Source organism: Bufo gargarizans, chromosome 2, assembly GCF_014858855.1.
Source record: "Bufo gargarizans isolate SCDJY-AF-19 chromosome 2, ASM1485885v1, whole genome shotgun sequence".
NCBI classification, from domain to species: Eukaryota; Metazoa; Chordata; class Amphibia; order Anura; family Bufonidae; genus Bufo; species Bufo gargarizans.
The window spans coordinates 652,274,221-652,288,253 of NC_058081.1; the positions used below are offsets into that span (position 1 = coordinate 652,274,221).

The 14,033-nt window shown below is 49.0% G+C and overlaps 1 protein-coding gene across 1 annotated transcript; it reads left to right on the forward strand.

The window, feature by feature from the left end:
- Positions 1–11,290: 11,290 nt before the first annotated feature.
- LOC122929159 (keratin-associated protein 5-1-like) lies at positions 11,291–12,038 on the forward strand (the record flags this gene model as incomplete). The annotated part of the gene is made up of 2 exons (XM_044282669.1): positions 11,291–11,346; positions 11,516–12,038. Coding segments are annotated over 2 exons (579 nt in total), but the record flags the coding sequence as incomplete, so codon positions are not given.
- Between the last annotated feature and the right edge of the window lie 1,995 nt (positions 12,039–14,033).

Consider the following 14,033-nt stretch of genomic DNA (forward strand, 5'->3'; position numbering starts at 1 on the left):
GCGCTATCCTTTTATTACTTCTGAACAGGATTCATTATCCTTTTTGCTAATAATTGCGGTCACCTCCAGATAGTTCGCCGGCTTTGCCTCCCCTGATTGATGCTGAATGCAGGAGCGAGCGCTGCTTGATTCTTAATGCGCAGCGGCAGAACGGAGACTGCATAATAAATGTGCGCCAGCCGACGCATAACCGTATATAATATAATACAAAGGTGATAAAAGCTCTAAAAAGGTAATGAGCGCGCGAAATCTAATCGTGAATCACGCCGCACACAATGAAGCGGAAGCCCATTCTGATTAAGTGGCGAAAGATCGGAGGCTAAAAAAGGCTAATTAAAACAAGTAAAAGGAACAAAAAGCCACAAATATTAGAAATGGAGATAAATCGTAATAAAAATGACCAAAAATAGGTCGTAATAAAGTATAGAAGTCATCAGTGCCGGCGTCTGCGTAAATCGCGATGCAGCCGGATGAGATATATATATTTACCGTATATATAATTTAGTTTTATTTTTTAATGGATTTCTGTATCAATTCGTCATGGGTTTCAAGATCCCTGCTTGCTGTCATTTATAAATCTGCCCGTCACATGATCAGGACGAAGTTTGTGTCCCACCGGCTGTGTGCTTCCCGCATCACGGATGCGGACCCATTCACTCTTTTTCGCACTGCGGCTCCGGATTGCGGTGTTCTATTTTTTTGCGGTGCGGACGGATCACGGACCCATTCAAGTTGAATGGGTTTCGATCCGTCCCGGGCGCCGCCCGTGCATTGGGGACCGTCTGCAGAGCGGCCGTGTGCATGAGGCCCAGCTGGAATCAGAGGAACAGCCGGTCCTGGATATTTAACCCTTAGAGGACCCTGCATTTTTCGCTCCCCGCCTTCCCAGAGCCATAACTTTTTTATTTTTCTGTTCACATAGATGTATTTTTTGCAGGACAAGTTGTATTCTGTGATGTCATCATTTCATATTGCCTAGGAAGTAGTGATAACGGGAAAGAAAATTCCAAATGGGAATTTTTGTTGCCATATTCTGACGAAGCTGTGAGGGATATTTTGCAGCCGATCTGTACTTTCAGTTATACCATTAAAGTGTGTGTGACATTTTGATCACTTTTTAATTTTATTTAGGGGAAGTAAAGTGCCCCAAAAAATTGCAAATTGGCCATTTTTTTTAAATTTTTCCTCGTTACGCCGTTCGCCATATGGGATAAATAGTTTTATATTTTAATAGTATGGGCGTTTTCAGATGTAGAAATGCCTATAAATCTTTAGATAGTTTATTTTGATTTGGGGGAAATATTATTATTTTTTTGTAAATGAAATTGCCATATATACCCATCACAGAACACATCATTTTCTATACCAGTACAGTGCTGACGCCTGCTGGTGCTTGAGGCGCTTTGACCATGGCATGTGAGGAGTTCAATGTATGTGATCAGCCCTATGACCGATCGCAGACATTTGCTCCAGGCCTCTGATGTTTGAAACAACAGAAACCCAGAGGCTGTGGCGCCTGCTGCACGTGCATCTTTAAAATGACAACTTCCGCCATATGTACAGTACAGACCAAAAGTTTGGACGCACCTTCTCATTCAAAGAGTTTTCTTTATTTTCATGACTATGTGTCACAACCAGACAGCTGAGAAGCTCTGACAGAGGCCTTTCAGAACCTCCTCCTTGAATTTCTGTGTTGTGGTATTCAGCTCCTCCTCTCGTCAGCCTCTCTCAGCTGTCATGTCTTAATTGCTTCCCTTTAAATGCCTCCTCAGAATGCTTTTCTGGGCGGCTTATATTTCCTCCTGGAGTGTGTGTGCACGCTGTTCTGTCCTCCTGTTTGCTTCAAAGCTAAGTGTACTTTTATATGTTTATATCTGTTTGCTGGATCCCAGATGACCCTGACTCCCTCCGTGTCTTGTGTAGGGAGCCGGTGGTCGTGTCCCCTCACTATAGTAGGGTGCTCAGGGCTTTATAGTCAAGGTTCGTGGATATGCAAACCTCCACCATTAGGATCTTTGCATAGGCTGAGCAGCCAGGGAAAGTGCCAGGTCTTCTGCAGGGGTCTCCCTTGGTTCCTTAGTTTTTGGATCCAGCGAGTCGTTTATACATGTTGCTTTGCCTTGTTTCCTGTACACCGTCCGCGACATTATAAGCCGCCATAACCGTCTCAAGCATGGATCCGGTTTCACTTTTGGCTGAACGCTTCCAGGGTCTTTCATTGGAGGTAGCTGACCTCCGTAAGACTTTGTCTCAGCTTCAAGTGACCGGTTCAGCTTGCGTTCATGGAGCTTGTTCTGAGCCTAAGATCTCGCTCCCGGATACGTTCTCCGGGGGTAGTGAGAATTTTGTGCGTTTTAGAGAGGCTTGCAAACTCCATTTTCGCCTTCTTCCCCATTCTTCTGGTGATGAGGAACGGAGGGTGGGGATCATTATATCGCTGCTCAGGGGTAACGCTCAGTCCTGGGCCTTTTCGCTGCCGGAGGGGGCACGGCCCCTCCGTTCAGTGGATGAATTCTTTTTAGCCCTGGGTCAGATATATGATGATCCGGATCGTATTGCTCTGGCGGAGTCTAGACTACGTCTCCTATGCCAGGGTAAACAATCCGCAGAAATATACTGCTCAGAATTTCGGAGTTGGGCAGCTGATACTGGTTGGAATGATGCTGCACTCCGAAGTCAATTTTGCCATGGTCTTTCAGAGGGATTGAAAGATGCATTTGCCTTTCATGAAAGGCCTATTTCTTTGGACTCTGCTATGTCTCAGGCCGTTCGTATTGACAGGCGTCTGTCACAACCAGACAGCTGAGAAGCTCTGACAGAGGCCTTTCAGAACCTCCTCCTTGAATTTCTGTGTTGTGGTATTCAGCTCCTCCTCTCGTCAGCCTCTCTCAGCTGTCATGTCTTAATTGCTTCCCTTTAAATGCCTCCTCAGAATGCTTTTCTGAGCGGCTTATATTTCCTCCTGGAGTGTGTGTGCACGCTGATCTGTCCTCCTCTTTGCTTCAAAGCTAAGTGTACTTTTATATGTTTATATCTGTTTGCTGGATCCCAGATGACCCTGACTCCCTCCGTGTCTTGTGTAGGGAGCCGGTGGTCGTGTCCCCTCACTATAGTAGGGTGCTCAGGGCTTTATAGTCAAGGTTCGTGGATATGCAAACCTCCACCATTAGGATCTTTGCATAGGCTGAGCAGCCAGGGAAAGTGCCAGGTCTTCTGCAGGGGTCTCCCTTGGTTCCTTAGTTTTTGGATCCAGCGAGTCGTTTATACATGTTGCTTTGCCTTGTTTCCTGTACACCGTCCGCGACATTATAAGCCGCCATAACCGTCTCAAGCATGGATCCGGTTTCACTTTTGGCTGAACGCTTCCAGGGTCTTTCATTGGAGGTAGCTGACCTCCGTAAGACTTTGTCTCAGCTTCAAGTGACCGGTTCAGCTTGCGTTCATGGAGCTTGTTCTGAGCCTAAGATCTCGCTCCCGGATACGTTCTCCGGGGGTAGTGAGAATTTTGTGCGTTTTAGAGAGGCTTGCAAACTCCATTTTCGCCTTCTTCCCCATTCTTCTGGTGATGAGGAACGGAGGGTGGGGATCATTATATCGCTGCTCAGGGGTAACGCTCAGTCCTGGGCCTTTTCGCTGCCGGAGGGGGCACGGCCCCTCCGTTCAGTGGATGAATTCTTTTTAGCCCTGGGTCAGATATATGATGATCCGGATCGTATTGCTCTGGCGGAGTCTAGACTACGTCTCCTATGCCAGGGTAAACAATCCGCAGAAATATACTGCTCAGAATTTCGGAGTTGGGCAGCTGATACTGGTTGGAATGATGCTGCACTCCGAAGTCAATTTTGCCATGGTCTTTCAGAGGGATTGAAAGATGCATTTGCCTTTCATGAAAGGCCTATTTCTTTGGACTCTGCTATGTCTCAGGCCGTTCGTATTGACAGGCGTCTTAGAGAGAGAGGAGAGATCTCTCCTTCCTGTCATACTCGGTCCCAGGACTGTGCAGCGGTCCCATTCTCTGCGCAGGGGTCTCAGTCGCTGTCAGCCCCTTCTGAGCAGGAGCCCATGCAGCTGGGGTTGATTGCTTCTGACAATAGAAGATTCAGCCCGCATGAGAGGGTTTGTTTTTGTTGTGGAGGTATTAATCATTTGGCAAATATTTGTCCCTCTAGGAGATTCAGGCAGTTCTCTGGGTATAATAAAGAAACAAAGAGGAAAAAATCTTTGAAAAATGTTCCGTCTGTTACTATTGGCAGGATTGAGGCGGAAATTGAAGATTTTCCGTTTGCTTGTAGTTCCCGTTTTGTCCTGCCGGCTAGGGTGGCGCTAGAGAGCAAGAACATTTTTTGTGAGATTTTTGTGGATGGTGGAGCAGCGGTTAATCTCATTGATAATCACTTTGCGATAACTCATGGTTTCCAGGTGTGCGCTTTGAGAAAGGATATTCCTGTGTTTTCTATCGATTCCGCTCCACTTTCTCAGAAGTCATTAAAGGGCATAGTTCACGATATCCGTTTAATTGTGAGTGATGCTCATGTTGAGGATGTGTCATGTTTCGTCCTTAGCGGTTTGCCGACTCCTCTAGTGTTGGGGCTACCCTGGCTCACTAAACATAACCCCACCATTGATTGGCAAGCAAGGCAAATAAATGGTTGGAGTGACTTTTGCAGAGAGAATTGCCTCACGACATCTGTTTCTGAGGTTGCTACTAAGACTGTACCATCTTTTCTCTCTGAATTTTCGGATGTCTTCTCTGAGAGTGGAGTTCAGGATTTTCCCCCGCACAGGGAGTACGATTGCCCTATTAATCTCATCCCAGATGCCAAGCTGCCTAAATCTCGTTTATACAATCTTTCCCAACCTGAGAGGATCGCTATGCGTACTTATATCTCTGAGAGTCTGAGAAAGGGACACATACGACCCTCAAAGTCACCTGTTGCCGCTGGTTTTTTCTTTGTTAAGAAAAAAGATGGTTCTTTAAGATCTTGTCTGGATTTCAGGGAGCTGAACAATATCACAATTCGTGACCCTTATCCGCTTCCTCTGATCCCGGACCTGTTTAACCAGGTTGTTGGGGCTAAAGTCTTTTCTAAATTAGATTTAAGAGGGGCATACAACCTGGTCAGGGTCAGAGAAGGGGACGAATGGAAGACGGCCTTCAATACCCCTGAGGGCCATTTTGAGAATTTGGTTATGCCTTTTGGGTTGATGAATGCCCCAGCCGTTTTTCAGCATTTCGTGAACAGCATTTTTTATCATTTGATGGGAAAATTTGTATTGGTGTATTTGGATGACATTTTGATTTTTTCTCCCGATTTCAAAACTCATAAGGAACATTTACGTCAGGTCTTGCTCATCCTGCGGGAGAATAAACTATATGCGAAACTGGAAAAATGTGTGTTTGCGGTTCCAGAAATTCAATTTCTGGGGTTTCTTCTCTCCGCTTCTGGTTTTCGCATGGACCCCGAGAAGGTCCGCGCTGTGCTTGAGTGGGAGCTTCCTGAGAATCAAAAGGCGCTGATGCGTTTTTTGGGCTTTGCCAATTATTACAGGAAGTTCATTTTGAATTATTCCTCTATTGTTAAACCACTCACTGATATGACCAGAAAGGGGGTAGATTTTTCTTCTTGGTCAGTAGAGGCGCGTAAGGCCTTTTCTGATATCAAGGAGAGTTTTGCTTCCGCTCCCATCTTGGTGCAACCTGATGTTTCATTACCCTTCATAGTTGAGGTTGATGCTTCTGAGGTGGGTGTGGGGGCGGTCTTGTCTCAGGGTTCCTCTCCTGCCAATTGGCGACCGTGTGCCTTTTTCTCAAGAAAACTCTCCTCCGCAGAGAGAAATTACGATGTGGGAGATAGGGAATTGTTGGCCATCAAGTTGGCTTTTGAGGAATGGCGCCATTGGCTAGAGGGGGCCAGACACCCTATTACCGTATTTACTGACCATAAAAATCTGGCCTACTTGGAGTCAGCCAAGCGTCTGAACCCGAGACAGGCCAGATGGTCGTTGTTCTTTTCTAGGTTTAATTTTGTTGTCACGTTCCGCCCTGGAGTTAAGAATGTGAAGGCAGATGCCCTGTCACGTTGTTTTCCGGGAGGTGGGAATTTTGAAGACCCGGGTCCCATTTTGGCTGAAGGTGTGGTGGTCTCGGCTCTTTTTCCTGAATTGGAGGCAGAGGTGCAGGCAGCCCAGTCAGAGGCTCCTGATCTTTGTCCTCCTGGGAGGTTGTTTGTGCCTCTCGCTTTAAGACACAAGATTTTTAAAGAACACCACGATACGGTCCTTGCTGGGCACCCGGGGGTAAGAGCCACACTGGATCTCATCGCTCGGAGATTCTGGTGGCCTGCGCTTCGTAAGTCGGTTGAGGGTTTTGTGGCAGCCTGCGAGACTTGCGCTCGTGCCAAGGTCCCTCATTCACGGCCATCAGGTCCTCTCCTTCCCTTACCCATTCCTTCCCGTCCTTGGACACATCTGTCCATGGACTTTATCACGGACCTGCCTCGTTCCTCGGGGAAGACTGTGATTCTGGTGGTGGTGGACCGTTTTAGCAAAATGGTGCATTTCATCCCTTTTCCTGGTTTGCCCAATGCTAAGACGCTGGCGCAGGCATTTGTTGATCACATTGTCAAGTTGCACGGTATTCCTTCAGACATAGTCTCTGATAGGGGCACGCAGTTTGTTTCCAGATTCTGGAAGGCTTTCTGTTCTCGCTTGGGGGTTCGGTTGTCATTCTCTTCTGCTTTCCACCCGCAGTCGAATGGCCAGACAGAGCGCGTCAATCAGAATCTGGAGACATATCTGCGTTGTTTTGTGGCGGAGAATCAAGAGGATTGGTGTTCTTTTTTGTCCCTTGCTGAGTTTGCTTTAAATAACCGTCGTCAGGAGTCCTCTGATAAGTCACCATTTTTTGGTGCATATGGGTTTCATCCACAGTTTGGGACTTTCTCGGGAGAGGGGTCTTCTGGTTTACCTGATGAGGACAGATTCTCCTCGTCTTTGTCATCTATTTGGCAAAAGATTCAAGAGAATCTAAAGAGCATGAGTGAGAGATATAAGCGTGTGGCTGATAAGAGACGTGTGCTTGGTCCGGACCTGAATGTTGGTGATCTGGTGTGGTTGTCTACCAAGAATATCAAATTGAAGGTTCCCTCCTGGAAGTTGGGTCCTAGGTTTATTGGGCCTTACAAAATCCTGTCTGTCATCAATCCTGTTGCATACCGTCTTGATCTTCCTCAGACTTGGAAGATCCATAATGTTTTTCATAAGTCCTTATTGAAACCTTATGTTCAACCCATTGTACCCTCGCCTTTGCCTCCTCCTCCGATTATGGTTGATGGGAATCTTGAATTCCAGGTCTCTAGGATTGTGGATTCTCGTCTTGTCCGCGGTTCTCTTCAGTACCTTGTTCAGTGGGAGGGGTATGGTCCTGAGGAGAGGATGTGGGTCCCAGTGACGGACATTAAGGCCTCTCGTCTCATCAGGGCATTCCATAGGTCCCATCCTGAGAAGGTGGGCTCTGAGTGTCCGGAGTCCACTCGTAGAGGGAGGGGTACTGTCACAACCAGACAGCTGAGAAGCTCTGACAGAGGCCTTTCAGAACCTCCTCCTTGAATTTCTGTGTTGTGGTATTCAGCTCCTCCTCTCGTCAGCCTCTCTCAGCTGTCATGTCTTAATTGCTTCCCTTTAAATGCCTCCTCAGAATGCTTTTCTGGGCGGCTTATATTTCCTCCTGGAGTGTGTGTGCACGCTGTTCTGTCCTCCTGTTTGCTTCAAAGCTAAGTGTACTTTTATATGTTTATATCTGTTTGCTGGATCCCAGATGACCCTGACTCCCTCCGTGTCTTGTGTAGGGAGCCGGTGGTCGTGTCCCCTCACTATAGTAGGGTGCTCAGGGCTTTATAGTCAAGGTTCGTGGATATGCAAACCTCCACCATTAGGATCTTTGCATAGGCTGAGCAGCCAGGGAAAGTGCCAGGTCTTCTGCAGGGGTCTCCCTTGGTTCCTTAGTTTTTGGATCCAGCGAGTCGTTTATACATGTTGCTTTGCCTTGTTACCTGTACACATTCCGTGACACTATGACAATTGTAGATTCACACTGAAGGCATCAAAACTATGAATTAACACATGTGGAATTATATACATAACAAAAAACTGTGAAACAACTGAAAATATGTCATATTCTAGGTTCTTCAAAGTAGCCACCTTTTGCTTTGATTACTGCTTTGCACACTCTTGGCATTCTCTTGATGAGCTTCAAGAGGTAGTCACCTGGAATGGTCTTCCAACAGTCTTGAAGGAGTTCCCAGAGATGCTCAGCACTTGTTGGCCCTTTTGCCTTCACTCTGCGGTCCAGCTCACCCCAAACCATCTCGATTGGGTTCAGGTCCGGTGACTGTGGAGGCCAGGTCATCTAGCGCAGCATCCCATCACTCCCCTTCATGGTCAAATAGTCCTTACACAGCCTGGAGGTGTGTTTGGGGTCATTGTCCTGTTGAAAAATAAATGATGGTCCAACTAAACGCAAACCGGATGGAATAGCATGCCGCTGCAAGATGCTGTGGTAGCCATGCTGGTTCAGGATGCCTTCAATTTTGAATAAATCCCCAACAGTGTCACCAGCAAAGCACCCCCACACCATCACACCGCCTCCTCCATGCTTCACGGTGGGAACCAGGCATGTAGAGTCCATCCGTTCACCTTTTCTGCGTCGCACAAAGACACGGTGGTTGGAACCAAAGATCTAAAATTTTGACTCATCAGACCAAAGCACAGATTTCCACTGGTCTAATGTCCATTCCTTGTGTTCTTTAGCCCAAACAAGTCTCTTCTGCTTGTTGCCTGTCCTTAGCAGTGGTTTCCTAGCAGATATTCTACCATGAAGGCCTGATTCACACAGTCTCCTCTTACCAGTTGTTCTAGAGATGTGTCTGCGGCTAGAACTCTGTGTGGCATTGACCTGGTCTCTAATCTGAGCTGCTGTTAACCTGCGATTTCTGAGGCTGGTGACTCGGATGAACTTATCCTCCGCAGCAGAGGTGACTCTTGGTCTTCCTTTCCTGGGGTGGTCCGCATGTGAGCCAGTTTCTTTGTAGCGCTTGATGGTTTTTGTGACTGCACTTGGGGACACTTTCAAAGTTTTCCCAATTTTTCGGACTGACTGACCTTCATTTCTTAAAGTAATGATGGCCACTCGCTTTTCTTTACTTAGATGCTTTTTTCTTGCCATAATACAAATTCTAACAGTCTATTCAGTAGGACTATCAGCTGTGTATCCACCTGACTTCTCCACAACGCAACTGATGGTCCCAACCCCATTTATAAGGCAAGAAATCCCACTTATTACACCTGACAGGGCACACCTGTGAAGTGAAGACCATTTCAGGTGACTACCTCTTGAAGCTCATCAAGACAATGCCAAGAGTGTGCAAAGCAGTAATCAAAGCAAAAGGCGGCTACTGTGAAGAACCTAGAATATGACATATTTTCAGTTGTTTCACACTTTTTTGTTATGTATATAATTCCACATGTGTTAATTCATAGTTTTGATGCCTTCAGTGTGAATCTACAATTTTCATAGTCATGAAAATAAAGAAAACTCATTGAATGAGAAGGTGTGTCCAAACTTTTGGTCTGTACTGTATACACAGGGCCGGCCTTTGGGGTGTGCGGCCGTACAGGGCGCCATAGCAACAGGGGCGCCGGGCGGCCGACAGCCCGCTGTGAACTAAGTCTCTACTCTACTCACGATTATTCTGCGACTGTCTGCGGGCGGCCGACTAACACAGCGCTCAAAGCGCACGGTCCGGACAATTGAGGAGTGAGAAGGGAGCAGGGCCTGCGGACGCTCTGAGCTCCGCTCTGCTGCCTGGCTGGCCTGCCTGTCTCTTTAAGAGAGCAGACCAGTGGCTGCTGGAGCGTAGCTGCCGCACAGGCACGTCTTCCCTTGACGTTGCCACTGAGCTCCGCCCCCAGAGAGAAGACGGAGCGCGCCCGAGCGCCAGCCAGCAGCCACGGCAAGGAAGCAGCACTGCAATCTACACAGGCACAGCAAAAGAACAAGTAGGTGCCCTGGGGGGGGGGCAGAAATGTGCCCTGGGGGCTGGGGGGCAGAAATGTGGCCCTGGGGGCAGAAATGTGCCCGGGGGGGGGCAGAAATGTGCCATGGGGGCTGGGGGGGCAGAAATGTGCCATGAGGGCTGGGGGGGGCAGAAATGTGCCATGAGGGCTGGGGGGGGGCAGAAATGTGCCATGAGGGCTGGGGGGGGGGCAGAAATGTGCCATGGGGGCTGGGGGGGGCAGAAATGTGCCATGGGGGCTGGGGGGGGGCAGAAATGTGCCATGGGGGGGCAGAAATGTGCCATGTGCCCTGGGGGGGGCAGAAATGTGCCCTGGGGGGGCAGAAATGTGCAATGGGGGCTGGGGGGGCAGAAATGTGCCATGTGCCCTAGGGGGGGCAGAAATGTGCCATGTGCCCTGGGGGGGGGGCAGAAATGTGCCATGGGGGCTGGGGGGGCAGAAATGTGCCATGGGGGCTGGGGGGGCAGAAATGTGCCCTGGGGGCTGGGGGGGCAGAGATGTGCCATGGGGGCTGGGGGGGGGCAGAAATGTGCCATGGGGGGGGTGCTGCTGCCAGCCCACTGGCCCATGGAGTGGGAGAAGTGTGCAATGGGGGAGGGGGGGGGGCTCAGAGAGGACTCAGGGGGACAGTGTGCTTTCCTGCTACTACATCAACCCCCCCCCCCCCCCCCCAGGGATTTTGGGGGACATTAAGGATTGGACTTTAACTCCTTGCTGCTGATGTTGAGTGTGCACATAGTCACCAATCATATTCCTCTCCCCCAGCACATCAGTTACCTTTAGGAGGGGGGGATATGATTGGTGGCTATGTGCACACTCTGCATCATCCAACCCCTAATGCCCCCCAAAATGCTGGGTGGGGGGGGGGGTATGACAGGCAGGAGGAGCAATGTGTATGCGGGCGCTTGCACTGCACTCGCTCAGCTGTGCTTGCATACATATCGTGCCCTGTGTCCACTGTCCTGTGCCCACTCTGCTAAAGCCTGGCATAGCCCAGCTATACCCAGCTATACCAAAGCAGACAGGCAGGAACTGTACTGTGATCATATTTATCATATGTATGTGTGTGTGTCTGTCCCTGTGTGTGTGTGTGTGTCCGTCCCTGTGTGTGTCCGTCCCTGTGTGTGTCCGTCCCTGTGTGTGTGTGTCCGTCCCTGTGTGTGTGTGTCCGTCCCTGTGTGTGTGTCTCTCCCTGTGTGTGTGTCTCCCCCTGTGTGTGTGTGTCTCCCTGTGTGTGTCTCTCCCTGTGTGTCTGTCTCTCCCTGTGTGTGTCTCTCCCTGTGTGTGTCTCTCCCTGTGTGTGTGTCCGTCCCTGTGTGTGTGTGTCTCTCCCTGTGTGTGTGTCTCTCCCTGTGTGTGTGTCTCTCCCTGTGTCTGTGTGTCTCTCCCTGTGTGTGTGTGTCTCTCCCTGTGTGTGTGTATCCCCTGTGTGTGTCTCTCCCTGTGTGTGTGTCTCTCCCTGTGTGTGTGTGTGTCTCTCCCTGTGTGTGTGTCTCTCCCTGTGTGTGTGTGTGTCTCTCCCTGTGTGTGTGTCCGTCCCTGTGTCTCTCCCTGTGTGTGTGTGTCTCTCCCTGTGTGTGTGTCCGTCCCTGTGTCTCTCCCTGTGTGTGTGTGTCTCTCCCTGTGTGTGTGTCCGTCCCTGTGTCTCTCCCTGTGTGTGTGTGTCCCCCTGTGTGTGTCTCTCCCTGTGTGTGTCTCTCCCTGTGTGTGTGTCTCTCCCTGTGTGTGTGTGTCTCTCCCTGTGTGTGTGTCCGTCCCTGTGTCTCTCCCTGTGTGTGTGTCTCTCCCTGTGTGTGTGTCTCTCCCTGTGTGTGTGTCTCTCCCTGTGTGTGTGTGTGTCTCTCCCTGTGTGTGTGTGTGTGGTGTCTCCCTGTGTGTGTCTCTCCCTGTGTGTGTGTCTCTCCTGTGTGTGTGTCTCTCCCTGTGTGTGTGTCTCTCCCTGTGTGTGTGTCTCTCCCTGTGTCTGTGTGTCTCTCCCTGTGTGTGTGTCCGTCCCTGTGTCTCTCCCTGTGTGTGTGTGTCTCTCCCTGTGTGTGTGTCCGTCCCTGTGTCTCTCCCTGTGTGTGTGTGTGTGTCTCCCACAAGGTTAGCTCGCACAGGGCGCCTGAACACCTAAGGTCGGCCCTGTGTATACAGCAGAGGTCGCGTAGGGGTCAACCTCTTAGATGCCCCGGTCAGTATCCCCACAAGCACGCTGCACCCCCGCACATACTATGCCATTGGCTTCTATGGGGCCTGACAATGACCTCTGGGTCTGCCATGTGTACAGAAGCAGGGTTTAATAGGCGCCTTCCTGTGTGAAACACACGTGATACACTGACCGTTCATCGTGTGTGCAAGTCCCCACGTGGGACCAAAAAATTGACACACATAAAAGATAAAGATTCATCCGTAAAAAAAAATAAAAAACTGAATCTGTGTATATTGTTCCTCTTCCTCCCAAGAAATGTAGTAAAAAGTGATCAAAAAGTTGCATGTGTCCCCAAATGATACCAATGAAAATTGAAAAATATATATTTTTTTAAGTTATCCTTATGGTGACCCAAAATTATTATTTTTAAAGTATTTTAGATTTTTATTTCAAAGTAGTAAAACACATAAATAAATACATTTTTATTGGTAAAATCGCGCTGAGCGGCAGAATGACGTCATCAGGTGGTTTATGCTGCGCGGTGAACACCATTAAAAACCGCTGCGCTCTGTCAGCGTGGTGCAGTCCCTCGGTGCCGCCTCAGGGTGCACATCTTAGGTCACAAGGAAGGCTCTGTACCAAAATGCCAGATTCAGGAACCTGTGCGTGGTGGAGGAGCTGTTTGGGGCCCGGCTCCTGCACCTCCAGGGACCCGTAGCCACAGCCTGTGGTTATGTCAGGTTCTTGGCTCCTGGACGAGGCATCTGAAGAAGAGGTTGACATCATGTGAAGATAGAATGTAGGGAAATTCCACAAAGAATAACCAGAAGCAAACTACTGGACTTTCCAGAGACAGCGACGTCAGGTCGTTTCCTGTGCAGTTCCTCCAGGTACTTCAGTTTCCTCAGCTTCTCAGAACATCCTTCAGTGGCTTCCTGTAAACTAGTGTATGTACAGTATATGGCCTCTTACACACGACTGTATGTATTTTACGGAACAGCCGGCCCCTAATAGAACAGTGCTATCCTTATCCGCAATGCGGACAATAATAGGACATGGTCTATATTTTAGCGGAATGGAAACGGAATGCACACGGAGTAACTTCTGTTTTTTTTGCGGACCCATTGAAATTAATGGTTCCGTATATGGTCCCTAAAAAAAAACTAAACAGAATGAAAATACGTTTGTGTGCTAGAGGCCTATGGGTGAGGCGGGGGACTGAGGTATGAGCTACAATGTGATTATATTCAAAGGAACACTCTGGGCAGAAGAGATACATTGTATCACACCTAATGCCGATCCTGAGGGGCAGAGCACGACAGGGATCCTCTCACTGGAGGTCTTTGAATGCTTATATCACACCTAATGCCGATCCTGAGGGGCAGAGCACGACAGGGATCCTCTCACTGGAGGTCTTTGAATGCTTATATCACACCTAATGCCGATCCTGAGGGGCAGAGCATGACAGGGATCCTCTCACTGGAGGTCTTTGAATGCTTATATCACACCTAATGCCGATCCTGAGGGGCAGAGCATGACATGGATCCTCTCACTGGAGGTCTTTGAATGCTTATATCACACCTAATGCAGATCCTGAGGGGCAGAGCACGACAGGGATCCTCTCACTGGAGGTCTTTGAATGCTTATATCACACCTAATGCAGATCCTGAGGGGCAGAGCATGACAGGGATCCTCTCACTGGAGGTCTTTGAATGCTTATATCACACCTAATGCCGATCCTGAGGGGCAGAGCACGACAGGGATCCTCTCACTGGAGGTCTTTGAATGCTTATATCACACTTGCAGACTTTGACCATTGCAGACCTGA